Source organism: Phyllosticta citriasiana (assembly GCF_038021145.1).
Source record: "Phyllosticta citriasiana strain CBS 120426 chromosome Unknown IWZ02scaffold_14, whole genome shotgun sequence".
In the NCBI taxonomy this organism is placed as follows: Eukaryota; Fungi; Ascomycota; class Dothideomycetes; order Botryosphaeriales; family Phyllostictaceae; genus Phyllosticta; species Phyllosticta citriasiana.
This window is the reverse complement of record NW_027117291.1, coordinates 378,745-403,037: the sequence shown is the minus strand read 5'-3', so window position 1 is coordinate 403,037 and position 24,293 is coordinate 378,745. Positions and strand designations below refer to the sequence as shown.

At 53.2% G+C, this 24,293-nt stretch overlaps 8 protein-coding genes and 1 non-coding gene across 9 annotated transcripts; 3 read left to right on the top strand and 6 right to left on the bottom strand.

Moving 5' to 3' along the window:
- Positions 1 to 786: 786 nt before the first annotated feature.
- On the bottom strand, positions 787 to 3,387 carry IWZ02DRAFT_436208 (uncharacterized protein; the record flags this gene model as incomplete). The annotated part of the gene is made up of 1 exon (XM_066766510.1): positions 787 to 3,387. One exon carries the CDS (start codon positions 3,385 to 3,387, stop codon positions 787 to 789), a length of 2,601 nt encoding a protein of 866 aa, XP_066619291.1.
- Positions 3,388 to 5,156: 1,769 nt separating this feature from the next.
- Positions 5,157 to 7,055, top strand: IWZ02DRAFT_460972 (uncharacterized protein). The gene has a single exon (XM_066768188.1). It carries the CDS (start codon positions 5,380 to 5,382, stop codon positions 6,757 to 6,759), a length of 1,380 nt encoding a protein of 459 aa, XP_066619290.1. The 5' UTR covers positions 5,157 to 5,379; the 3' UTR covers positions 6,760 to 7,055.
- On the bottom strand, positions 6,994 to 7,768 carry IWZ02DRAFT_78804 (uncharacterized protein). Its single transcript, XM_066771217.1, has one exon. The coding sequence runs from the start codon at positions 7,676 to 7,678 to the stop codon at positions 7,229 to 7,231; it is 450 nt and encodes a 149-aa protein (XP_066619289.1). The 5' UTR covers positions 7,679 to 7,768; the 3' UTR covers positions 6,994 to 7,228.
- Positions 7,769 to 9,737: 1,969 nt separating this feature from the next.
- IWZ02DRAFT_384418 (o-methyltransferase-like protein) lies at positions 9,738 to 11,064 on the bottom strand (the record flags this gene model as incomplete). Its single annotated transcript, XM_066765336.1, has 2 exons — positions 9,738 to 10,518; positions 10,574 to 11,064. The coding sequence occupies 2 exons, from the start codon at positions 11,062 to 11,064 to the stop codon at positions 9,738 to 9,740; spliced, it is 1,272 nt and encodes a 423-aa protein (XP_066619288.1).
- A 568-nt stretch (positions 11,065 to 11,632) lies between these two features.
- On the bottom strand, positions 11,633 to 13,277 carry IWZ02DRAFT_78687 (uncharacterized protein). The gene is made up of 3 exons (XM_066771213.1): positions 12,678 to 13,277; positions 12,263 to 12,507; positions 11,633 to 12,209 (listed from the first exon to the last, which is right to left on the bottom strand). Exons 1-3 carry the CDS (start codon positions 13,078 to 13,080, stop codon positions 11,682 to 11,684), a joined length of 1,176 nt encoding a protein of 391 aa, XP_066619287.1. The 5' UTR covers positions 13,081 to 13,277; the 3' UTR covers positions 11,633 to 11,681.
- On the top strand, positions 13,268 to 14,526 carry IWZ02DRAFT_78712 (coenzyme Q biosynthesis protein Coq4-domain-containing protein). The gene has a single exon (XM_066771215.1). The coding sequence runs from the start codon at positions 13,410 to 13,412 to the stop codon at positions 14,277 to 14,279; it is 870 nt and encodes a 289-aa protein (XP_066619286.1). The 5' UTR covers positions 13,268 to 13,409; the 3' UTR covers positions 14,280 to 14,526.
- IWZ02DRAFT_78703 (PDCD5-related protein) lies at positions 14,444 to 15,309 on the bottom strand. The gene is made up of 3 exons (XM_066771214.1): positions 15,203 to 15,309; positions 15,000 to 15,103; positions 14,444 to 14,944 (listed from the first exon to the last, which is right to left on the bottom strand). The coding sequence occupies exons 1-3, from the start codon at positions 15,224 to 15,226 to the stop codon at positions 14,656 to 14,658; spliced, it is 417 nt and encodes a 138-aa protein (XP_066619285.1). The 5' UTR covers positions 15,227 to 15,309; the 3' UTR covers positions 14,444 to 14,655.
- Positions 15,310 to 15,925: 616 nt separating this feature from the next.
- Positions 15,926 to 18,525, top strand: IWZ02DRAFT_78680 (uncharacterized protein). Its single transcript, XM_066771212.1, has 4 exons — positions 15,926 to 16,139; positions 16,191 to 16,824; positions 16,870 to 18,025; positions 18,077 to 18,525. The coding sequence occupies exons 2-4, from the start codon at positions 16,309 to 16,311 to the stop codon at positions 18,427 to 18,429; spliced, it is 2,025 nt and encodes a 674-aa protein (XP_066619284.1). The 5' UTR covers positions 15,926 to 16,139; positions 16,191 to 16,308; the 3' UTR covers positions 18,430 to 18,525.
- Positions 18,526 to 20,928: 2,403 nt separating this feature from the next.
- IWZ02DRAFT_t104 lies at positions 20,929 to 21,015 on the bottom strand. Its single transcript has one exon. It is a non-coding gene; the product is annotated as a tRNA-Pro (tRNA).
- Positions 21,016 to 24,293: the final 3,278 nt, after the last annotated feature.

Here is a 24,293-nt window from a genome sequence, read left to right as displayed (position 1 = left end):
TTTGCGTTTGGAGATGGGGTGAGACCCCCGTTCTCAACTGTCTTTTTTGTTTCGTTTGTGGGGGTTCTGCTTTTGTGGTAAGGGGATCTGTTTTGTGGTTGGGGGTTGTTGGAGTTGAGAGAGAGAGAGAGTTTTTGTTTTTTTAGAGGAAGGGAGGGGGAGGGGGAAGGGGAGGTAGGAGGAGGGAGAGGGAGAGGGAGGCTGGTTGTGCTTCTACTTTTTGTTAATTATGTATGTATGTATATGTGTGTGTGTGTGTGTATATATATATATATATATATATATGTATGTACATACATAGAGAGGAAGGAAATAGGGGGCAGATGATGGGAGATGGGATGGTAGATTACGTGCGAATGAATGTGGATTTAAGGTATGACTGCTGCTAGGTAGGTAAGTAAGATCTGAGGAATAAACATTATCACGCCATGATTCGGTAGAAGGTAATTAGTAATTGATAATTAGACACAATAGACGAACCAATCTTGTATGTAAAAGAAACTCATCTGCCAGCCAGCTAGCATAGCAGGAGCGTTCGTTGTTTGACTAGCTATATGAGTGAATAAGACAAGAAGCGGATATGTGGACGGGTGAATGGACTAGAAGCGAAGAAGATTCGATTGGTTCCGGAGGGGGTGGGTATGTGAGATTGGTATATGAGCGAAAACAAAGAGACAGACAGGTATGTCGAGTCGAGCAAAGAGCGAGGCAGATGTTGTGTATGGCGACAGGGAGAAAGACAGACAGACAGACAGACGGCATGCAACACATCCATCAGCAAACCCCTCAACCCCCACTCACAGCCGCAACCCCCGTATTCCCCACGCTCTTCCCCTGCGCATCCTTGATCGTCCACCCCGTCAAATCAATCGTCCAGCCATTCCCTAAGCTAACCGCCGTCGCGCTCATGGCCGCCTGCCCGCCGGCAACGTACTCGACGAAATACGTCTGCAGGTTCTCCTGCGCCGTGACGGCATGTTCCAGGCTGCTGGTGGCCTGGAGCACGTACAGCACGCCGGTCTTGCAAAAGGCGAGGCGCTTGGCGCTGATGCCGGATGTGGCGGTCGAAGTCGTGGTCGAGGTGGAGGTGGGAGAGGACGAGACGGTCGATGTTGCGCTGAAGACGGAGCTGCCCCCGTTGGCGTCGTAGACGATGCCGAGGTTTGTCTTTGCTGCGTCGTTGGAGTATTGCCGCCGTTGGAGCCGCGCGTGCGGCGTCACGAGCGGCGGCGCGTGCGCAGGGGCATCGTGGGCGGCAGGCCATGCAGGTACGGGGCCCCGCGCGGGGCGGGCTTGCGGGGGATCCTCCACGTCTTCGTCGTCGTCATGCTGGCCGCTGCCAAAATCGAGATGGAGGCCAATCTGCGGTAGCCAGTCGAGCGAGCGCTTGGACTTGGACAGGCCCGAAAAAGTGACGAGGGCGTTCTCCGCCGAGCACGACATGTTGGCGCGGCTGAACAGCGCCAGCAGCTGCGTGCCGTTGAGCGGGATCTGGAAACTGGCCTGCGAGTTGTTGATGAGCTCGGGCACGGCCGAACCGATGGTTGCGTTGGAGGATCCGCCCATGTTGGTCGTCGTGCAGCCCGAGTCCGATGCCTGCGTGCAGCTCGCCCCCGTGTACCCATTGGCGCAGATGCACGCGCAGGACCCCATCGGGTCGAGCATGCTCATCCCGCCGTTGGAGCACGGGAGCGCGCTTTTGCAGCCGCTGACCGACTTTTGTTGGGACGAGCTGGACGAGGAGTCGTTGTTTTTGGGGAGGACGATGAGCGCGATGGGGACGACGACGGCCGCGGCGACGAGGAGCAACAGGACAATGATTAAAATTACAAACCCCCACAGCGGCATGCCGCAGCATCGTCGGCCGCGCTTTTTGGGTGGAGCCTGATCGTTTCCGTGGTGCTGCTCGTGGGCGAGCCCCGTCGGCCACCGCGTACCGTATGGGGAGCGTGGGGGGGAGCGTGCGGGGGAGGACATGGCAGGTCGAGGAAAGGACGTAAGCATGTCTGCCAGGGAGGCATTGTCCGACTTGTGCGCAGCAGCAACAGCGGCAGCACGCTTCTCGTCCGCATTAAGACCACCCAGTTCCCAAACATCAAATCCGAGCCTACTCGCAGTTTTGCCGCGATCGAGATTCGAAGCCAACTTTGTTGCGCGGCGGATCAAGTCGGGTAGGCTGGTCAAGCTTCCTCGCGACTCGGCCTCTTCAACCGCGTCCACGTTGAGCCTGGGCGGACGTCTGGTTCCTACGCGGTCGGACAGCTTCGACGGTGCTCTTGTTTCTTTTCCAAATCCCGACAGGGCTCCTCCCTTTTCCAGGCCTCCCAAAATTTCATCCACTCGAGGGTCAATGGGCGAGTCGAGGTCGTCGTCGAGCGTTTCCTTGGACAAGGGAGATTTGCCGCCACTCTTGGAATCGCTCGAACTCGTCGAGGGCGAAGGGGGTATCAGTCCGGTACCGCCACGCAGTTCATTTCCCGACGGCTTTCTCGACACGGCCAAACCGACAGGCATGGCGGCTGCAGCAGGCATGGCCAACACGGCTTGTCCAATTTTATCCCTTTCCCGCAGCTTGTCCATGCTCTCCATGCTCTTGATGGTCGTCAACGCGGGCTTTCCACGTTTTCCCATGCTGGCTTGCCGCACCAGCCCGGACTGATCGCCATCTTCACTCGGACGTGACCGACCATCTTCGCTGTCGCCGCGCTCGGTAGGGCTGCCGAGGTCTTCCTCATCCGTGACGTCCTCGTCGTCAAAGTAGAAGTCGCCGGCGTTGGCGGGTATTACATTACTAGAAGCAAAAGAGTTGTGAGATCTATGGGATTCGGCCTCTTCGACAATGGGAGAGACGTAGGACGTCTGCGAGTAATACGAGGGCGGTCCTCTCCGTGCCGAGGGCGGGGGACCTAATGCTGGAGGTTTTCGGGGGCTCCCGGAGGCGATTGGGATGGGAAAGTCGGGTATCGAACCGAGAGAAGAGGCGGAATTGACCGAATTGCCCGTCATTCGATTCGGGTCACGGGTTGAAAAATAAGGGGAAAGTAATTCGCCGTCGGGCGACACTGGGCCTTGTCTGGGTGGAGCAAGGCGCTCGGTGGAGGACTGCTTGGTGGGATCGAGAATCGAAGGGACGTAGCGAGGCCTCGGGGGTCTTTGGGGCGGAGGCCCTCGTGCGCGGGGCGGGGGGGCAGTGGGCTCGTAACCTTCTGGGAGAGGCCAGTTGGTAGTGCGCGAGGTTCCCGACTGTGGCGACATTTTGGACGGTGGAGGACTGGACGATGGAGGGTCGACCTGTTCTGCTCGAATTCTCGCAGCTTTGACAGCACCAACTCTGTTTCCAGAGGGAGCGCCATAGGGCGCGCCGGGACCCCGGGGCGGATAGCTCATTGGCGGGGAATCCGGGCGTTATGGCATGCGGGAGGGCTTGCGAAACGGTTCGGGTTTGCAAAGTCGCTAGGCGGGAGGAAGGAGAGGCTGGGGGTGGTTAGACGGCCGTGAGCAAAGAAAAGCAGGCGAAGCAAGCGAAAAAACACGGGCCATGACGACAGAAGATAAAAAGCGGGAGGATTTGTTCCAACCAGTGTTTGAAGGGTGCGACAGACGACGTGTCGGAGCAACTGTCATAGCATGTGTACATACTGTTTCAAAATTGTGCGTGGGGCAGCGAGACAGAGAGACAGACGGAGGAGAGAACGGAGAATGGTGGTTGAGGCGAGATGAAGTGGCGCCGGGCGGGCGAGATCCAGACCAGCGGATTAAAGAAGATAAGATATGGGAAGAGTGGGTTAAAGACAGACGAGAAAGGACGTCAAGCCCGAGGAGAGGAGAGGCGAGGAGAGAAGAATGGATGGAGGGAAGGCGGGAAGGAAAGAGAGAAGCGGGGGTGAAAGTGTTGGAGTCGGGCGGAGATGTAGAGGGAGTGAGTAGAGCAGGAGGGAGGACGGACTAGGAGAGGACTAGCGCTGAGCTGAGTAGGAGTCGAGTCGAGTCGAGTCGAGCCGAGTCGAGTCGAGTCGAGTCGAGTGGGCCTGAGTAGAGGCAGAGAGCCACAGTTCGGTTGGGTTGGCGGGAGACAGCGGAGGGATCGATCATGGTGCGACGGGACGATTAGCTAGAGAAGAAGAAAAGAAATACGCGAAAGAAGAGAAAAACTGAGAGAAAGCCATTTCCACGACTCGTAAATTATTTAGCTACAGTTCACCACATCGACCCTCTCTCTCTCTCTCTCTCTCTCTCTCTCTCTCTCTCTCTCTCTCTCGCACTCTCTCTCCCACGTCGTGTCTCCCTCTGCCCACCACCTCCCATCATGTTAGTTAGATGTTGCTATAATTCCATTACTCGCCTCACCCTCCGTCATGCCTGGCCCCCTCCCATCCCCCCGCTCGACATGGGATCGCGGCCTCAATTATATTGCTGCTCTCTCCACAACTTAACCGACGTCGTTTTCATCTTCTGTCGGATCGCACCGGCCAGCTCACCTTATTTCAGGACAACTCGTCTGCTTTCTCTCTCTCCCTCTCCCCCTCTCTCCCTCTGCACAGCCCTGGCTACTCGCCCGTCGTCATTGCCATGGCACTCCCGTAGAGCCGCATCCCCGAGCCTGGTCCTTTGCCTACTGCATGGCAGGGCTCCCCTCGCTCCTCCTCTCTGCCAGGTGACCACGCACTGCTTCAGCCAAGAGCCTTTTTGCAATCAACCATCATCAGCCCAATCACCACCTCACCATTCCATTCCATTCCAGCCCAGCCCATTCCATCCCATCCACGTTGTCCGCTGCCGTGCCATTGCATATGACACGTGAGTTGGTCGTCGCCGTCGTCGCAGTCCTACTACTTTTCCTTTTTTTTTTAAAAAAAAAAAAATTTCACCAACTAACGCTTGCAGGATGCCAAACCGTCAGATGCTGAGCACATCGTCTTGGCCGCGGCTGACAGTTGACTAGACGTGACAGCAATTCATCTCGGTTCCCCCAACAAGAACCCCCCCTCTGTTGCTACGGCACGCTCCCGTGCCTCTCTGATTGGCACCCTCTGCGCCTCTCCTGCTCGCCCAAGCCACGCCGTCCGACAGGCCCAACTGTTCCACCGCCCCTCGTCTCCCGTCCAGGACGAGATCCTTGGTCGGCCCGGAGGCGTGCCCATAGACTTGACCTGCCGACCGGGACTGCCTCGACTGCCGGATGACTCACCCAGGTTCCCGTCCGACGACGACGACGACGACGACGACGACGACGACGACGACGACGACGACGACGACGACTCTTGGTCCGATGACAGGCTGTACAAGGACGCGCCGCGCTCGGCCAAATCAGACCCAACCTACCTGAATAAATGGCTCCAGACCCAGTGTCCTCCGCAAAAGGAGCTGGAGACAAACTTGATGACCGAGCTGTGTCTGTCGCCCGCAGGGTCCCGCCGCCTGCCAAACTCTTTTCTGGGGGATCGCCATAACCTTGATGCTCTTCCCGTAAATAGGAACGTTGGCGAGTATGATGGCGCCGTGGCCAATTTCACCCTGAGCAAGATTAAAACGGCTCTCCAAGCCCACCCGGAGCACGTTGCAGCGCTGCCTGCCGAAATGGACGCGCAGCTCTCGCACCAGTTGCCCAGTCGTCCTTCGTTGCCTCCTCGCGACACGTACGTGTCTGGCGGACTGTTTCCCATGTCTGCCTTGCAGACGCCTGCTGGAGACCATGTCAGCGCGCCAGCTACCTCTCTACCTCACCGCTTCAAACGGGCCACTCTCCCTGCGGCCATGGCCCTCGACAACCGCCACAAGCCAGAGCAAACACCGCCCTTCGTCGAGACCTCGACGTCCCCTTCCAAACGCAGACCCAAACGACCTCGTCACCTTAGCTCAAACCCCAAACTGACCGCCGCCGCCCTCTCCGCCATCGCCGCAATCCACGGCCACGGCTCCCCGTCCAAGAAACCAGTCACGCCACGTGCGGACAATGACGACGTCGATGACGCCGCCGCTGCCTTCCCTCACGACCTCAAATGCTCCCGCGCCGTCCTGTCCACCGCCAGCGACTCGTCCTCGCTCCCCAGTCCACCCCGTCTGCACTCTTCAGCCCTCTGGCGCGCCGATTCGCCCGCCTCGCCGCTCCTGCCGCCCGCGACGCCGCATCTGCTCCCCGTCTCGTCGTCGCCGCTGCCCCTCCCTTCCAGCCCGCCCGCCCTTCGCTCAGCCCTGCGCGGCGCCGGCGCCGCCCACCACCCCCACCACCACGTGGCAACTGGTCCCGGCTCCGTCTCAGCGGCTTCGTCGCCCCGCTTCTCGTCGCCGTCGCCGCTGGCACCGCGGAGGCGTGGCGGCTTTGGCCATGGCCACGGCCACGTGGATACCATGGCCGCTAGCACGAACACGCGCTTCTCGCCCACGCGCCACGGGCTCAGTCCGGACGTTGTCCTTTTTCGCGGCGATGGTGCGGCGAGGGCGAAGTTGAGGGAAAGACGGTTGGGCAGGAAGAGGGAGGGTAGTTGGGGCGATGAGAGTTTGCTTCTTGCTCGTGGGGTAAGGGGAGGAGGAGGAGGAGGAGGCGGTGGTGTCGGGGGTTTGGCGGGTATGGATAGTGGTGAGGAGGCGGATGAGGAGGATGAGGGTGAGGGTGATGTTGAGAGGGAGCAGCATGTGGACGGAAATGGTGGTGGTGGGCGTGTGCCTGTGCAAGGCGGCAGCAGCGGCGACGCGCAGAGTTTGGGCGAGGGCGAGGGCGAGAGTGTCGAGTGGGTTTTCGGCGGCGAGTGTCGAACCTAGGTCGCCGCATTTCTGCTGGAGAAACAGCCTAGGAGAGAAGAGAAGAGAGAAAGGGGGAAAAAAAAAAAAAAAAAAAGTTGGGAGTGCAGGGCTGGACATTGCGTGTACGGTAGACGCGCCTTGGATTCTTTCCGTTGGTTCGATACCTGGCGCTGCGCGCGAGTCATCGCAGCGGTCGGATCACCACGCCCATTGTCGACTTTGTTGTTGGGTAATGCGGAAGAGAGGGGATTGGAACTGCAACTGGAATTGAGGAGAGGAGAGGAGAGGAGAGGAAAGTGGAGACAGGGCAGGAGGTCGATACGACATGATGGGGAACATTGACTTTTCCTTTTTTTTTTTTCTTTTCTTTCTTTTGGAGTAGCTTTTTTGTTTTTTGCTCGCGTTGGTTGGTTTGGTTGTATGGCTGGTTTGGTCGACTTTGTTATTAGGTAATGCGGAAGAGAGGGGATTGGAACTGCAACTAGAATTAAGGAGAGGAGAGGAGAGGAGAGGAAAGTAGAGACAGGGCAGGAGGTCGATACGACATGATGGGGAACATTGACTTTTCCTTTTTCTTTTTTTCTTTTCTTTCTTTTGGAGTAGCTTTTTTGTTTTTTGCTCGCGTTGGTTGGTTTGGTTGTATGGCTGGTTTGGTCAAGGCGTTACAAGCGGCGGCGGCGGCGGTATTATACAAGCTTGCATTCTTCCTTCCCTCTTTCCTCTTCCTTGATCTCTGAGTCGCCGTTTTTGTTACCGTTTTTGTGTCTGAGGAATAGCAGTTGACGCGGGGCGTTGAGCAAGGAGGGAGCAAAACAAAATTGGCGCACGCGAAAGCGAAGCCGAATGAGATGATGATGAAGAGGAAGAATGGAAAAGAGAAAAGAGAAAATAAGATGAGTGAGTGAGGGGTAGAGTTTAATGAATCAGCTACAGACATCAAACAAGCGAAAGAGAAAGAGAAATTGAAAAAGTAGAAAGAAGGAATGAAAATAGTGATAAGAAGGACACGCACGCTACACACGCTTTACAGACGGAGAGACGGAGAGAAACGGGACCGGAGGTGAAAGACTTCTTTCTCTCTCTCTCATCTCATGTTAGGCTGTTGTTGTTGTTGTTATTATTGTTGTTGTTGCGTTTCTCTCATGTCCTTCATGTTGCAGCCTAGCTGTGTATTAGATAATTTAGCTCGCAGTATAAAGCCCCATAGTCCTCCTCCCTCTTCTCCGCCTGCCCCCTCGTCGGCTACCCTCTCTCTCACAACAAGTTGAGCCATGATGCCTAATAATGCCTCTACCTCTTTTACCTGTATATCCTTCCTTATCACACCCATCCTATAGCGCCGTAGCTAGATGCTAAGATTCCTTATCACTTAGTCCTGCCTTCCTTTTAATGGCGCGGCGCTCTACTCTTGCGCTATTATCATCATGTCGCACTATGCTCCGCTACTAATGTTAATGCACTGCTCTCCGCTACTAACGCTGATGACTAGAGTGCTCTAGGTCATAGATAAATTTACTACTAGACTGTAGGAAAGAAAGACTTGTTCGCTTACTTACTAGTGAAAGGGTAGAGGTGCTTAATGCTATAAAGGCTATGGATTCTAGGTTTCTAATTGCAGTTATGAAGGGAGATAAAGAAGGGGTTAGTGAGGGAAGGTTCTAAGCTATTACCACGCTGGCAGTTAAGAGTGTAAAGAGGAGGGGAGAAGAAGGAGAGGGTTTTATACTACACACTGCTGCTATCACTTATGTAGATAATGGTGGAGGTAAGTGAGGTAGTATTAGGGGAGCATGGGGAAGTCATGTTCCTTAGTAAACGAGCTTATGATCTCACCTTTGCCTATAGCGTGGCATTACATGTGTGCGTAGTGGATTTATTACATGTGAGTATGCCTATGATAGGGTCTAGGTAAGTTTAAATGCACCTCCCTTTAATATGTAGATGACTCCATCTAACCTTAGCTACTAGCTGACGCCTTCTTCATGCTGGTTACGTAGATTGCTAAGATCTTGCCGACTATCCGTGTGTGGTATGGTGTGGTGCGGTGTTATGCCTGGAGGAACTAATGGGTCTACCGTTTATTTCTTTCGTCGGACTATCTTGTAGATTCATAGGTAAATAACATGTAGTGTGATGGATATTAGAATGGCGGCGTTGTGAGATGATGATGATGATGTATGTCAAAATGAATGCAATGATGATGATGACGGAAACTAAAGCAAAGCAAAGAACATAGTAATATGCCTGGCAAAGCAAGCACCTACTAGTATCCCGTCTATGTATGCAGGAGTATAAGAGTATCTTTCTGTTCGCCCTGTACCTATCTGCTCCAATGCACATACAATTCCCTCGGCACGTCCACATTGTCCAACCAATGATGTATGTATTTTATAGGTTCCTATTGGTCCTTGGTTCTTGGTCCTTGGTCCTTGGTCCTTAATTTTTCGTTCTTGGCCGACGAACGAACGAACGAACGAACAAACAAACAAACGCCGATCTCCGACACGCCGTCAGGCTGCCGCCGGGGCAGAAGACTTCACGGCGGCGGCGCATTCGATGCCCGATCCAGCGCCGATGCTGATGGATGCTTTCCCCCGCTGATGACAGACACTGTGTGGTTCGCCGACGAGGACGGAGGCAATGAGTTAATGACGAATGCTGTCTGTGTGTTTGTTTGCGGTAGTCGTGATGTGTGGGACTTGGGGGAGTGTGTGTGTTTGGCCAGCCGGCTGTCGTTGGTAGTGTCGATGTTGCTGTTGCTGTTGTTGATTGGACGATGATGAAGAGATTGTAGAGGAAATTGGATGGATGGTTGTCTATGTGGGTACAGAACTCCTGCCAAAAAAAAAAAAAAAAAAAAAAGCCGCCGGCGCCTTGTATCCCGTGAATTAATGCAAAGAGAAGGGAAGAAAGGGGAAGAAAAATGCTGGCACGATATCCATCCTCCAAATGCGAGAACAAAAACAGTCGCCAGCCAGCAATGACCACCGCCTCCCTCACGCCTTGAGCCCAACAACCTGCACCGCATCCCCATACCTTGTATACCGCACCAACCTCTTCCTCTCCAACCCCACGACCTCCAAGATCCTATCCCACTCGGCAACACTGCGCTCGCGCGCGCCATAATTCGCCATCATGAGCAAATCAAAGCTCGCCGCATACCAATGCGCCCCGACATCCGGCAGCACGAGGTCATCAATCAAGATAACCGAGTCCGGCGCCAGCACGTCCTTGATGTGCGACAGGATGCGCTCGCACACGTCGGCCGGCCAGTCGTGCAGCACGTTGCGCAGGTAGTAGACGCGCGCGTCGCGGACGGGCTGCGGCTGCGCGACGAAGTCGTGCCGGATGGTTGTCACGCTTCCCGCGATGGCGGCGCCGCTTTTCAGCGCGTCGGCGTCGTCGTCTTCGAGCACTATGCGGCCGCCGGCGAGCTGCGGGAACTTGGAGAGCACGCCGCGGCATTGGTGGCCGTGGCCGCCGCCGACGTCGACGAACGGGATGCGGTCTAAGGGGGAGGGGGAAAGGGGCAGAGGGCCGATGTATTCTTCCAGCGGGAACACGTCGAGCCAGCTGGCTTGCCCGATGCGCTGGAACGTCATGTATTCATTGAAGGCCTTTTGGTGACGCGGGCGCAGCTTGAGCCAGTCGAAGAAGTGCAGGTCCGTATTTTTGGCCAGGTGGAAGGGCAGGTTGACGTTGTTTTGCGGCTCCTTGTACGCGTTTTGTGCCATCCACTGCGGGAGCACGTTGTAAAGGCCGATATTCCTCTCCGTTCTGTCACACGCGTCAGCATTGTTGCTTTCACCCAGAGGAGACGGGTCAGACTCACACGTGGAACAGGACAGACTTCATTCCCGACAGCGCCAGGTGGTGCGTAATGTTGGTCGCGCGGTACTCGCTGGGCCCGACCTGCTCCACCATCCACTGCGTCGCCGCGTACCGCAGTATGCGCGACAGCAGCGCCTCCTCGGCGCCCACCTCGCGCGCCAGCTCGCTCACGGACGCCGCACTCGTCCCCCGCGCCGCCAGCCGGTCCCAAAGCCCCAGCTCCACGCCCGCTTGCGCCATGTTGGGCGGCACGGCGCAGAAGATCATGCGCTGCATCGTATCCCACGGCTGCTCGAGACGGAGCGATGCCTTGCGCGCCGCCTCCATCAGCCGCGTGCGCTTGTCCTCGTCATCGCGCAAGCTCTGGGGAATGTCGCCGGCGGCGAGCTTCTCAAGAGCGTTGAGCAGGACGTCGACGGGCTCTACGCTCTCACTCGTCGTGCTTGGGGGGCTCGGCGGAGCAACCAGCTCGATGGTCGTGGTTGAAATCATTTTCTCACCAAGGATGGACATGGTAGGTTGAAGATACCAAAAAGAAGATTAGTAGACCCTTTCTCACATTCGACAACCCTACTTTTGGTCTGCCGCATTCTTATATTGTTCCTCCAACATATTGAACTCCGACAATGGTCCTTCCCCATGTGTTCGTGGTCGAGTGCATCTCGCCGTCGGGTACATCTGACTCGCAAATCGCCCCGCTTGTATGGCCCGTCGGTGGATGGTGGCGATGAGAGCGTGCGCCGATCCCCTGTACTTGCCATCTTCAAGACGGTCATTGATGCTCGAAGGTCAATCTCTGTGGTCCTATCGGTGGTTCGTATTGAGCAGGCCTTGCAGTCAACTTTCATCGTCGGAATCTTGGCTTGTTCATCGGTTCCCTTCAGTTACAACGGCGTATTCCTGCGTCTCAAAGAAACGACTTGTTCAAGGAGACGTGAATAGACAAGCAGCACTCATGCTGCAGTTGTGCGAATGGAGGATACTGAGAGATAATTTGCTCTTAGCGAGATGAATTGGTGGCTTTGAGAGGGTCCATGAACCGTCCATACGCCTCATCTCTCACGCTTTTCTAGTCAGTGCCGCGGTCTGGTGTAGATACATACCATCTACTACTTGGACGACGCTCCCACCAACGCCTCTAACACCTCTCTCACTTGTGCCCATCTCTTTTGCAGCACGCTCTTCCGTTCGCCCTCGTCCAAAAGCCCCACCTTTTGCTCCATTTCCCCCACGGCTTTCAAGTGCTCTTCCACACACTCCACCAACAACTCGTCCACCTGTCCTTGCTCTTTCTCTCCGCTCTCTAACCCCCTCAAAAACCCCTCGACCCTCCCCTTTGGAAGCAAAAGCGCCCGCAGGGCCACCTGCGTACGATGGCAGCACTCTTCAGGCGTGACGGCATATTCGCCGAGAAAGCCATTGGCGCTCAGAAGGGCTTTCTGTGCGGCATCGAGACGAGGCAGGATGATCGGGTCGAGACGGACGTCGTCCCACTTGTTGGCGGCGAGGACAAAACCATACTCGACGAGCAAAAAGTCGTTGGTGTGCGCGCCGTAGCTGACGTGGATTTCCTCGCCGGGCCTATAAGTCCGGTGGCTGGTGATGGTGAAGCCGGCTTTAGTGTGTCCAACGGTACACTGCAGCGGCTTAGCGGGGCGCCGCTCGTTGGTGTTGAGACGGATCAACTCACCCCTTCGTCGGCGTGGTTGAAGTACTCCATGAACGGACATAGCGCCATGCAGTCGTCGGGCGCGAGCTTGCGCTTTTTGGCCCGCGGCTTGTTCGAGTTGCTGGTTGGATAGTCCCAGAAGAATGTGCGCGTGTTGACTGTCATCCAGTAATACGTGTAGAGACCGCGGTCCGAGGGGTCTGGGAGGTGGTTGCGAAAGAGCTCCCAGTCCGCATCGAGCTTGGCTTCTTGTCTATTCAGATGGTCTGTTTGGTGTCAGTATCTGCATTTTCCGGAGCATTACTCGCAAGCTCTTTTCCATAGACCAGGATTCAGCAAACAAGGGTCATCAAGATCTGATGTTCAGAACTTTGAAAATATAGACCATGACATCAGACTGGTAGTTTAGACGTCGAATTCAGGAAGCATCACACACCTCTCGTAGGCGCCGACAAGCAGTCCTTCTCCACCTCGTCCCAGCACAGCGGCATGCTCTCCTCGAAGCTCTCGCGCGTTGGCCACACCCGCCTCCACACGTCCCACTCGACCGCGTCATCGGCGTGCATCATGGTCAGGTAGGCCGCCAAGCGCCCATGCACCGTGGAATCCTCGCCAGAGGGCAGCGCAGCGTCCTTGACGTGCTTGGTCTCAACCGTCAAGAGCGCCTTTGCTGGAACCGAAACGAGCACGTCCCCCTCCTTCACCTCGCGCGTTGCGACGACGCCGAGGCCGCGGCCGGGCAGCCGCGCGGGCGCGACGCCGTTGATGGTGACGCCGCGGGCTTCGGCCCAGGCGATGAAGGCGTCGTGCTCAGGGCCGGGCGACGCAGGTAGGGTCATGGTGGGCGGTGGAGAAGCGGATTCCTGATTTTTAGAGTCACCGGCGAGAAGAGGGTGCGCTGGGAGCTTGATGCGCCATCATGGCAAGCGAAGGCGCAGAGCAAGCAAAGCTCGGTGGGACTCGGGGTGGTGGAGTCGTGGCGGAGGTCAGGAACGCGCGCAAACTGGTCGAAGCGTCCACCATGCAGGCAGGGGTCAAGCTGCGCTATCGATAGCTGGCCGGCGAGAAATCAAGGCCAACGGCGCTCTCGACATCGTCGTACAAGAGAAGCTCTAAAGTCTCAACCGCAAGACATCAGTCGTCCTCACTTCAGCGCGCGGGCTGGACAATGTCCAATATGAAGACCACACTCATTCGCGGCACCCAGCGCGGCCTCGGTGGCGTCACGCCCAAGGCGCTGCTCCCTCTCACCACCACAAACACTTCGCACCACCGAGCCTTTTCTCTCAACCGGCCTCCGCCCAATTACCCCGGCCATGTACCTCTACACCCCATTGAGCGCACCGCCCTAGCAATCGGCTCCGCGCTCGGCTCCTTCATCAATCCACGGCGTGCCGACCTCATCGCAGCCTGCGGCGAAGCCACGGCCCAACCGTACTTCATCTACCGGCTGCGCGACGCCATGCTGCGCGACGAAACGGGGCGGCGCATCCTACGGGACCGTCCGCGCATCACGTCCAAGTCGCTGGACGTCGAGTATCTCCGCACGCTGCCGCCCAACACGGTGGGCCGCACGTACGTCGGCTGGCTGGACCGCGAGGGCGTGAGCCCCGATACGCGCGCCGGCGTGCGCTACATTGACGACGAGGAGTGCGCCTATGTCATGCAGCGCTATCGCGAGTGCCACGACTTTTACCACGCTGTCTGCGGCTTGCCCGTTTACCGCGAGGGCGAGGTTGCGCTCAAGGCGTTTGAGTTTGCCAATACTCTGCTGCCCATGACGGGATTGAGCGTTGGGGCTGCTGTGACGTTGAAGAAGAAGGAGCGGGAGAGGTTCTGGAAGGTCTACGGGCCCTGGGCTGTAGAGAATGGTCTCAAGTCCAAGGAGGTCATCAATGTATATTGGGAGGAGTGGTTGGAGAGGGATGTCGATGAATTGAGGGCAGAGCTCGGCATCGAGAAGCCGCCGGATCTGAGGGATGCGAGAAGAAAGGAGAGGGAAAGGAGAAGGGCGGAAAAGGAAGCCAAGGGGGTTTGAGGATAGGGGTCAGGGGGTCTTGCGAAATCAACGCGTGTCAGGTACAACTGAGGTGTATTCCACAAGGCCGACTGTTATGCAGGTGGAGCTCAGTCAGGGTCCAATGTTTCCAGGGAAATGGACGGCAGGCGTTGATCAGCCGCTAGGAATCAAGGCAAGTCTCGGAATTGTGTTGATAACCAAACACACCATGAAACGTGATGTGCAGCCGACATGCTCCAGCCGGCGCGGGCGGAACAAATTCTCCTTGAACCCTGCAGACGGCAAGTTTAATTCGAAGTTTCCACTCTGGGTTGCTTGGGCACGTCAAGTGTGCCTGTCAAAAAACCATGAGCCTCCCTGAACCCCAACGCCCAGCCGTGTGTTTTGTTTCGCTCTACAAGTCGAGCAGATCGTCGTCGTCGTCGTCCCAGCCGCCGCGTCTCTGGACGACGATGCGATCCTGCGTCTTTTCCTCCTGCTCCGACACGGCGCCCAGCAAGTCCTTGAGCTGGTCCTCGGTGACCTTGGAGCGCAGCTGGCCGGAGCGCGCCAGCATGATTAGTCTATTTTCCATGTCGGTGGCACGCGACTCCTTGACCAAACGGATACGGCCCAGGCGGTCGGCAGCCTCGGGAAGTAGAATTTGCGACAGAATAGCCTGGCGGGCTTCGGCCTCGCGGGCGCTGTAGTGCTATTCAGTATGACGCGTGCAAGACGACGACGGTGGTGATGACATACCGCGCGTCGTCCTGGCCTTCGCCGCCTGCGCCGGCAGGACTAGAGGAAGCAGGGCCAGAGGCGGCGCTCTGTTGGCGCAGCTGAGCCAGGCGGGCCTTGCGGATCTAAGTCGGCGAGTCGGGCGTGTCAGCGGAGCAGAGTCATGGCGCGGGGGGGCGACAGGGAGATGGTGGGCTTGGGGAATGCGTTTCAAGAATTCGTACTTCGTCGAGGTCGGCGTCAGACATTTGGGAGTGCGAAGACTGGAGGCAGAGGTCGGGAGCGGAGGAGATGAGGGCGGTAGGTTGCGGTGGGGTCAGTCAGTTCAAGGGTTGGCTGCAGTGACGCAGGGGCTTGCTTGGTTCCTGTACCTAGGTCGCCAACTGACGGAACTGATGTGGGTGCGGTCGACGTGCCGTGCCGCCTACGGTACGGTACATGTAGCCGTGCCTACGCGCGTCAAGAAATAGAAACGCGCCGCCTGCAGACACGACAGCGCTTGCACGAGGCCACATCAGGCCAGCGACACGACGGAGCGGGCCCCATAAAAGTTGCAGATAGCGAGCGGATCATCATTCGTACGAGTGAGAACCTGGCCGATGTTCGCGCCGACGGGAGTTTCGTTTCTGTTTCTCCCGTCGCTCGCTCGCTGGGAAACGCCGCCGTCGTCCGGTGGCAACGGATCCGACCCAACCAACGCATCTACTTAGCTATGTGGCGCCGGGAATGGATTGAAGAGTTGGGGGAAATATTGAAAGCAAAAATCAATTTGTTGAAGCATCCTTGTGGTCCCCCCCCCACCCCCGCAGGCGGTAGTTGAGCCGGCCGTGATTGGAGGCTTTGACGCTGCGCAACCAAGCCATGCCGCCGCTTGCGACAATCCACCGTCCATACATCATCGCCTGCCTGCCTGCCTCACTGCCTCCAGTCCCGCTGCTCTCAGGTCACCTCCCTTCATTCTCGACACATACCTACCCTACCCGATCCCCAAACCCCCCCTCCCCCAACTCCGCCTCTCCCCCCACTCAAAACCAACCCGACTCCCGCCCTCGCCTGCGCGATGCACAAGTGATCCACTCCCCGCCCGCTGTCTCCTTTCCCCGTTTCCTCCTCCCGTCGCTCCGCTCCTCCGCTCTCTCCACCATCCGCCAACCTGGCTGAGTATGCCCTCTCACCTCAGCCCATGTCATGGCTTGCACTAACTTCCCCTAGCTACTTCTTCACCGTCGGCGGCTGGGGCCATGGAGGAGGCCTTTCCTCTCGCCTTTCCGCCCAGCGACGTCCCGTTACCCCTTCATCCACCAAACCTCCGACGTCCAACAACGGCGCCATGAAGGCCCTCACAAAATCCACGAGCACTCCCCAACTGCCTCGCAGCGCCCCTTCGCCCGGCGCTTCGACTCATCTCTCGCGTCCCGAATCAGGCGTCCTCAACACCATTCCGGACCCGCGCACGCCCTCGCCAAGCAGGCGCCCGGCCACGGCCTCGGAGCGTCCATTTACGCCGAACCAGCACCCCGACTTGAGCAACGAGGTAGCTGCTCTCAGCACCAAACTTATCAACGCCATCAACCACCAAACGAATCTCGACGACAACCTCCAGGCTGCCCGCCATGAACTGCAAGAGGCATACACGCGCATCGCTCAGCTCGAGGTTGAGGCCAAGGATCGCCAGCGCCAGATGCGCGCCATGGTCAAAAAGGAAGAATATGATCGCATGGAAAAGCAGTTGCGCAAAGAGATTGAAGCCGAGAGGAATTCGAGACTGGCCGCCGACAGGGAGCGCAAGCGGATGGAAAATGAGCTCGAAACTCTGACAACTGCTCTCTTTGAAGAAGCCAACACGGTGAGTCTCTTTTTCCGCCTCGTCCAGCATGTCTGACTGTCGTAGATGGTCGCAGCAGCTCGCAAAGAGACCGAAGCATCCGAAAAGCGGGTTGAGCACTACAAAACTCAAGTCCAGGATACGAATCAACTCTTGGCCTCTCAGCAAGAACAACTGCAGGACCTTAAGCGGGTCATGGCTCAAATGACCGCCGAACAGGAAGAAAAGGACACGACCTCGTCAATTACCGACATTTCGACACCTGCCATCGCCTTATCGGAACGGGCAAGCCGCAACTTTGAGCAAGCCAGCATCCGAAGCTCGCCGGACATGTCCAACGGAGATATGGAACCGCTTCACCCTCTGGCCTTTGCGCATCTCATCAGCCCGGTCTTGCGCACGGACATCCAGGCGTACAACGAGTTTCAAGAGCTGTTGAAGACGGCCAAGACACAATCGTCAGCCCCGAGCTCCCGTGCCGCGTCCGGAAACTACGGCGGCCTCAACGTCATGGGTCTTGGAACCCTGGCCAACCTGTCTACGGCCAGCCTGAACATGCCCCAAACAAGTTCCGATTCGTCCCTGCCCGGATCAGCTTCTCCAAAGCCCGAGGCGACACCTTTGCCGTCGCTCAAGGAGCTCAAGTTTTACAAGCGCGCCTTAACAGAAGACATTGAGCCCACTCTCCGCCTCGACAATGCGCCAGGTCTCTCGTGGTTGGCGCGCCGTTCGGTTCTCAGCGCAATGACGGCCGGGTCGTTGACGATTGAACCACAACCGCACGTGGCATTCTACCGGGGCCCGGTTTTTGCCTGCAGTCTGTGCGGCGAGTGTCGCGTTTCTCGGACCAAGGACAAGGCCGGCCAAGATCCATATGCAAGGAAACACCGGTTCCGGACATCCGACGAAAGAGATGCCCAGCGCTATCCACTGTGCGACTTTTGCCTGACGCGCGTTCGGAGCTGCTGCGACTACATTGCATTTTTGCGCATGTGCCGAGATGGCCACTGGCGAGCCGAGAATGGCGACGAAGAAAAGAGTGCCTGGGAGGAGACGGTGAAGCTAAGGGAACGCATGTTTTGGGCCAGACTTGGCGGTGGCGTCGTTCCCAACTACTCGTTGGCCAATGGCGGTGACAAGGACGCCAGTCCAAGGAGCCCGTTTGTCCAGCGGAGGCGGAGTAAGGCAGAAAGCTCGCAGTTGCCCAGGAGAAGCCTCGAGAGTGAGTTCACTTCTCATGAGCAAGGCCCCAACGGAAGTCATATGCATAAAGGCGAAGCCAACGAAGCACACGACGTTTTTCAGGATGCCCACGAGAAGCAACGTTTGACTTTTGACAAGACCATCAACACGGACCATGCCGCACCCCTCATCCACCATGAGCAAAAGCAGGACTCGGCCATTGCCCTGGACTCGGACGACGAACGGCGCATCGAAGCGCAAGCCGCTAAGCAGTTGGAAAACGAGACGTTGCGACGATCCCGGGACCTCCACGCTCAAAAGCATGGCCCCGAAACTGTCGAGCATGTCGAGCGCGTTTCGACCGATAGCGACCGACCGATGACACCTGAGAAAAAGGCCAAGAGGCGGTCGGCAGCACCCTCGATGCCCGGCGGTTTTGAGTGAGGACGCTTCTTTTTTCCACGACTATGACTGGTCCACGACCAACGGGATGCCACTGGAGCTAACGTCGACTGCTTTACCTTGGACACAGCCGCGCGCCCGCGCCCTTTGTGGTCTCCCTCGGTATTCTGTCTCTCTAGAGATGATGACGACTTTTGGCAAAACGCTGCACGTCAACGAATCGACGGCCCTCAATGTTCACACCTACGACAGGACGCCGCCGCCCGCCTCATTCAACGCCACCACCTTCAACCACGCCACGACCTAACTCACTTGTTTATAATCACGGCCGACAGATTTTACCATTTCTGATCATCTTAGCGTTCACCGTCCCTACCTTGACTTATCCATACATTCGCCCCATTACGGCCGGGCTGTCACTCATTGCATAACCGGTTCAAAGAAGCGCGTTTTTCTCTTGTCCTTACGCGACGCTTCAGATTCCCCTCAAGTCTGGTTCTTGGATTCTGCTTTTTGCTTTCTGCCAAGATGAGTGCTTTGAGCGGTTCTCGCTCTTGATCTTTGCGAGGAGGAGAAAAGAACGAAGAAGGGGCGTGTCTATCCTAGGCCCGCCCCCTCTTCTCCGTCTCTTCCGATTTGATCCCTTTAAACTTTTTGTCTTCTGCTTTGAGTGGTTTGAAGACGCTGCCGCAGCGTCGCCGGTAATGGAATTGTAATGATGGGTACCAGTACACTACTAGTCGCAGCCTCGCTCTCGTTTTGTCTTTTTTGTTTCGCTTGGTAGACGGGGCTTTTTCTTTTTTTTTTTTTTTCCCCTCTCTTTTTTCGTTTGATGCTTTTCGAGTCTCTTCTTCTTCGCTTGCTAATTGGTGGTGAAGCGGTTTCGGAGGAAAAGTTTTTATTCAACTTTGTTTCGTGGGGGTAGTGGTGGTGATGGTGGTATTATGGTGATTACATTGTTAGGAAAAGAGCGTGGTGGGAGAGAAGAAGGCGGCGGTGGCTTGGTATGTGCCGTATCCAATTGTCCAAATGATCAAATGAAGATGAGATGAGTTGCGGGGATTGATTGGTGTCGGTAAAGAGGACAGGACGTGAGAGGCATTGTGCAAAAGAGGAGAGGTGAAAGTAGAGCAAAGGCAATACATTGGACAGACGGACGCACGCGCGCATGTGGTAAATGAATAGGCACGGTTAAGAGAGAGATGCAAGGAATGAACGCTACGTTCGTGTATAACTAGGCTAGATGGTGGAAAAAGACATGGAGGCTTCGATGCGGTTTCACAACAACCGGGCGTGCGTGATGCATAGACGTGGAGCGTTTGAACATGCGACCAATTGAAGCTACTTCATTTGATCTCAAGAGGAAGCCAGAGGGCGCGACTGCATACATTATCTATAGCATAGATCAGAATATACACAGATCCAGATACCACCTACACGTAATACATACATAGCCACTCACATTTATACCGTGAGTGGGGCACGTACCCACGCACCACCCGGACGCATCCCGTCATCCATGGAATCTAATTGGTCAACCCGCAACTTCGAACGTCGACAGAAAGCTATCCTCATCTGTATCCGCCAATGAATGGCATGGCATGGCAAGTCGTGAGGTCCTTCCTACCTGCACTGTGCGCTCGCCTGTCGCTGTCGTTGTCGATGCAACGGTACGCCCTGATTGGTCGTCGCTGCAACTTTGAACGTCGCTAGCTTGCTGTCCACCTCACCTCCTCCTGTCCACTTGTCCACCTGCCTGTCCACGGCACCCGGTGGTGTTTTCGTTTGGTCTGTGCGTTGGGCTTTTCTCCCTACTCCATTGCGACTCTGCCTGGGTCAGCCGTCACTCACTGCACTGCGTGCATGTGTAGAAACAGACGTACCGTAAGAAATCGTCTATCAGAACAGTTCTATGCAGATGCTTCTCCTTTGTCGCTACGCATCTCGCCCCCGTCATCTCGATTTCCGCCCTCCCGCCTTGCTTCGTTGTCGCTTGCGCTGGCTGGCGCACACGACGTGCCACACGCCACCACATCTATGCGTGTTCCCCCATTGAACCCACCCCCCATCCGACAACCACAGCGCAACGCTGCCCTACTTGTGCGTTTGCTGGGAAGAATGAACGGAGGATGGCCTACGGGCTCAACGCATTCCACCCACCCTCCCTCCCATCCCATCACGTTGACCCGTTGTGCCGGTGCCGTCGCGCATGGCTGGCCGGGTCTTGCGCAAGGTCTGGCGCTTCGCTCCATGGCGCTCGGGTGCTCAACTCCGGTTTTCCCAATTTGCCCGACGGACGCGTCGTGGATGACTCTATGCCAGAAAAAAGGGAGTAAGAAGAACAAGAAGATAAAGTAAACTCGACATTCAAACCAAAGGTACCATCTCTTCCCTTTCCACACCACAGCCCCACAACAGATAGACGAACTACCCCTCCCAACCATATTTACCAGCGAGGAGCAACAGCACGGCAGTTCAAAAGGTGGAGGTTTAATTGGTGTGCCAAAAAGAAGGGGCGAAGGGCAAAAAGACAGTTTTGTGGGGTCCAACCGCGATTCGAACGCGGGGCCTCTCGCATGCTAGATTGCATAACCCAAAGCGAGAATCATACCACTAGACCATTGGACCGCGATAAAGGAATGAGTGGAGAGATGTGACTATATTCTCCATAACAACGATCTGATTGATTGATTGATTAATTGATTGATTGATTGATTGATTGATTGATTAATTGATTAATTAATTAATTGATTGTTTTACGTCTTACTAGAGCTATAGGCTATCTAAGACGGAGCTATCTATAGGGGATACTACGTATATTTATAAGGTAAGTAGGGATACCTAGCTAAAGAATCTTATATAATAAAGTATAATTCTTAGTATAATATTAGTATAGAGTTATTATAGATAGATAGTTTATCTAGGCTCTTTTTAGGTAAGGGGGGGCTAAGAACTAGCCTTCCTACTATTATCTAAGTAGATAGGTAGCATAAAGTAAGAGTAAGGAAAGAAAGGGGGATAGAAAGAAGGCATACATAGAAAAGTAAATATAGTATAGGGTAGTAGGTAAGGTAGATTATATATATCCTCTACTATAGCGTTCTAGTACTATCCCTAATAGTACTATTTTTAGTTAGCGTTATATAACACCTTTCTTAGCACCTATAAATGTAAAAAAGGCGGGTAAGGTTTTTAACTAGTAGTATATATCTTCTAGCCGACTAGTATAGTTAGCTAATACTTATTATAGAAAATAAATAATACTAAAGAACCTAGGTTTAATCTATATTAATGTTACTTATAATTTAATCTAGCCCTATTACTGCCGTTAGATAACCGTACATTAATATTATTACTAATAATAGAGCTCTATATGCTACCCTAGCCTAGGTATACTATATAGACGAATAGCGTTAAGCCCTTACCTTACTACTAAACGGTTATCTAATTATTATTAGGAGTAGGAGGATTTAGCTAGAATAGTTATAGAGTAGTTATCTAAGCTATGTTAACGCCTTCCTAATCTAGAGGGCTAGAGTCTTAGTAGAGGCTCTATATAAGGTAGAGAAAGGGTATAAGCCTAGAGGGTATTAGGTAGATTATAGATAAAGAGGTCCTTTCCTTAATTATCTTCGGTTAGAGGGGTTCTAGGGTAGTACCTACGGGAACTATAAGTAGAGGGATTATAGAGCTTATTATTCGCTCTACTAGTAGAGATTAGAATAGATTCTCTCTTCTTCTTTTTACTCTTCTTTTTTCCCTTAGTCTACTATTTACATATACTATACCCTAGTAGAAACCTTCGTCCGATATATAAATTTAAGTATGAATTATTAACTAACATCTCCTTAGAATAGCTCTCTATAGGGTATAGAGGCTATTTTCCTACTATTATTATCGTACGCCTTATACGCTTCCTATATAGCTTCTCTCCTAGTAGAGCTATAGAGTAGGTAGTTACTAATAAGGTATTATAGTATTTATTAGGCGGTATTATTATAGCTATAATTATCCTAGTCTATCTTACTAAACTATACTAGGTAGGCTCTAAAGTAGCCGTAGTTTAGTTTTAATTAGAAGTAGGCTAATACTTCTAGTTATCTATACTTAGGGAGTTAGATAGATATCCTTAGTATAGATAGGAAGTTACGTATATATAACCCCTAGGATAGTGTTATTTATGCTTCCTAGTATTATATAGTATATATTATCTATTCTACTATAGTTCTTTATCGTACGCGCATCCTAAGGAGGGTAGTACTTAAGTAGTTATTCTCTAGGGTTAGCCTAGTAGCCTCCTTTATAAGGGCGTCTACTTATAGATTTCCTCTAATTCCTATATAGCCTAGGGCCTATAAGAAGGTAAGACTACCTTATCTAGCTATAATTAAGTAGCCTACATCTATAGCTTAAAGTTATAGACCTTAACCTAGTAGGTTAGATAGGGTTTAGAGGCGGTATAGTATAGCTTAGTTATCCGTGTATACTATAATCTATTACCCTAGCTATTTCTAGGTAGCTAGCTCTATAGCCCTTATAAGTACCTCTAGTTCTCTATTATATACGAGCTAGTATAGTCTAGTATTTACTCTATATCTTACTACTACTCTTATACTATCTTATTAGGTGTTATACGCTATAATCCCTATACCTACTCTATTTCCTTTTAGGATAGATAAAGCGTTAGAATATAGAATAACTACTTAAGTTATATATCCTATACGTCTAACATATGCTTAGGCTTCTTATTCCTTTTAGAGGTAGCTAATCTTAACTTCATATAGCGTAGTTATTTTCTATAGGGGAAAGGAACCATGCTTAATTAGGCTTTTAGTACCTATTACTAGGTCTAAAATTATATTCTATACATATTTAAGTTATATCTAGCGTTCTAGTATACTCTCTAGTTTAAACTTATCGATAATTATACGTACTAGGTGTTAGTAACTAAGTTTAAAGAGTCTTATAGCGTATACTTAAAGTAATATATTCCTCCTAAGGTAGGAGGGGAGAAGGCCTACTTTAATTTCTATAGGAATAATTAGGGAGGTGTAAAAGGTTCCTAGGATTTAGTATAGTCCACTATTTTAAAGTATTTATCTAAGTATCTCGGAGCTATTAACCTACTAGAAAACTAGGGACCTATAATCTACTATACTTTATACGTAAGTAAGGTATAGCTATTAGATAGTAGTAGGGGATAGTCTACGTTATATATTAGCTAGCTATATGAGTCGTCTAAGTAATTACTTTACTTAGGCATTTTAAATTATTATATACTACCGGAATAATAGGCGTATATTAAACTATATCCTAAGCTATTATATAAGTTACTTTAGCTTTACTATATAATCTCCTAGAAATATAATTATAGCTGCCTTAGCCTCGTCTAAGCTTATAAAATAGATGAGGTCTATTTTATCTTTATTAAAGTTAACGGCATACTAGGTTCTAAGTAAGAAGAGCTAGGTTACTTCCCGCTAGAGGATCCGCGCATTTTTCTTCTAACTTATTAAGAAGATTATAATTAAAACATCATTAATATATAAGAGGAATCTTACTAAGTAAGAGGAAAAGAGCTTTTATATATAGATAAGAAACAGGATTAGGGAGACTAGGCTTCCTTAGGGGATTCCTAAAACTATTAGATAAAGGTCCTCTTATTAGCTATTAAAGGAGATCTAGAGTTATTAACCGCTAGTAAATGTCTTTACCTATACTAGGAGGAAAGTAGGGAGCCTAATTTCCCCTATTATATATAAGAGCTAGTTATAGGCTACATGATTAAAGGCGCCTCGTACGTTAAGGAATAGGGTTAATATAATTAATTAATTAATTAATTAATTATTTTACGTCTTACTAGAGCTATAGGCTATCTAAGACGGAGCTATCTATAGAGGATACCG

What these genes read in the sequence shown, in the direction of transcription:
- IWZ02DRAFT_460972 (XM_066768188.1), top strand. Translation starts at nt 5,380, where the DNA reads ATGACCGAGCTGTGTCTGTCGCCCGCAGGGTCCCGCCGCCTGCCAAAC.
- IWZ02DRAFT_78804 (XM_066771217.1), bottom strand. Translation starts at nt 7,678, where the DNA reads ATGTCTGTAGCTGATTCATTAAACTCTACCCCTCACTCACTCATCTTA.
- IWZ02DRAFT_78687 (XM_066771213.1), bottom strand. Translation starts at nt 13,080, where the DNA reads ATGACCCTACCTGCGTCGCCCGGCCCTGAGCACGACGCCTTCATCGCC. An exon ending in CTTGTCGGCGCCTACGAGAG is followed by an intron (nt 12,508 to 12,677) that starts GTGTGTGATGCT and finishes GACACCAAACAG; the next exon opens with ACCATCTGAATAGACAAGAA. An exon ending in TCAACCACGCCGACGAAGGG is followed by an intron (nt 12,210 to 12,262) that starts GTGAGTTGATCC and finishes AAGCCGCTGCAG; the next exon opens with TGTACCGTTGGACACACTAA.
- IWZ02DRAFT_78712 (XM_066771215.1), top strand. Translation starts at nt 13,410, where the DNA reads ATGTCCAATATGAAGACCACACTCATTCGCGGCACCCAGCGCGGCCTC.
- IWZ02DRAFT_78703 (XM_066771214.1), bottom strand. Translation starts at nt 15,226, where the DNA reads ATGTCTGACGCCGACCTCGACGAA. An exon ending in CTGACGCCGACCTCGACGAA is followed by an intron (nt 15,104 to 15,202) that starts GTACGAATTCTT and finishes TCGCCGACTTAG; the next exon opens with ATCCGCAAGGCCCGCCTGGC. An exon ending in GAAGGCCAGGACGACGCGCG is followed by an intron (nt 14,945 to 14,999) that starts GTATGTCATCAC and finishes ATAGCACTACAG; the next exon opens with CGCCCGCGAGGCCGAAGCCC.
- IWZ02DRAFT_78680 (XM_066771212.1), top strand. Translation starts at nt 16,309, where the DNA reads ATGAAGGCCCTCACAAAATCCACGAGCACTCCCCAACTGCCTCGCAGC. An exon ending in TCTTTGAAGAAGCCAACACG is followed by an intron (nt 16,825 to 16,869) that starts GTGAGTCTCTTT and finishes TGACTGTCGTAG; the next exon opens with ATGGTCGCAGCAGCTCGCAA. An exon ending in GCCCAGGAGAAGCCTCGAGA is followed by an intron (nt 18,026 to 18,076) that starts GTGAGTTCACTT and finishes ATATGCATAAAG; the next exon opens with GCGAAGCCAACGAAGCACAC.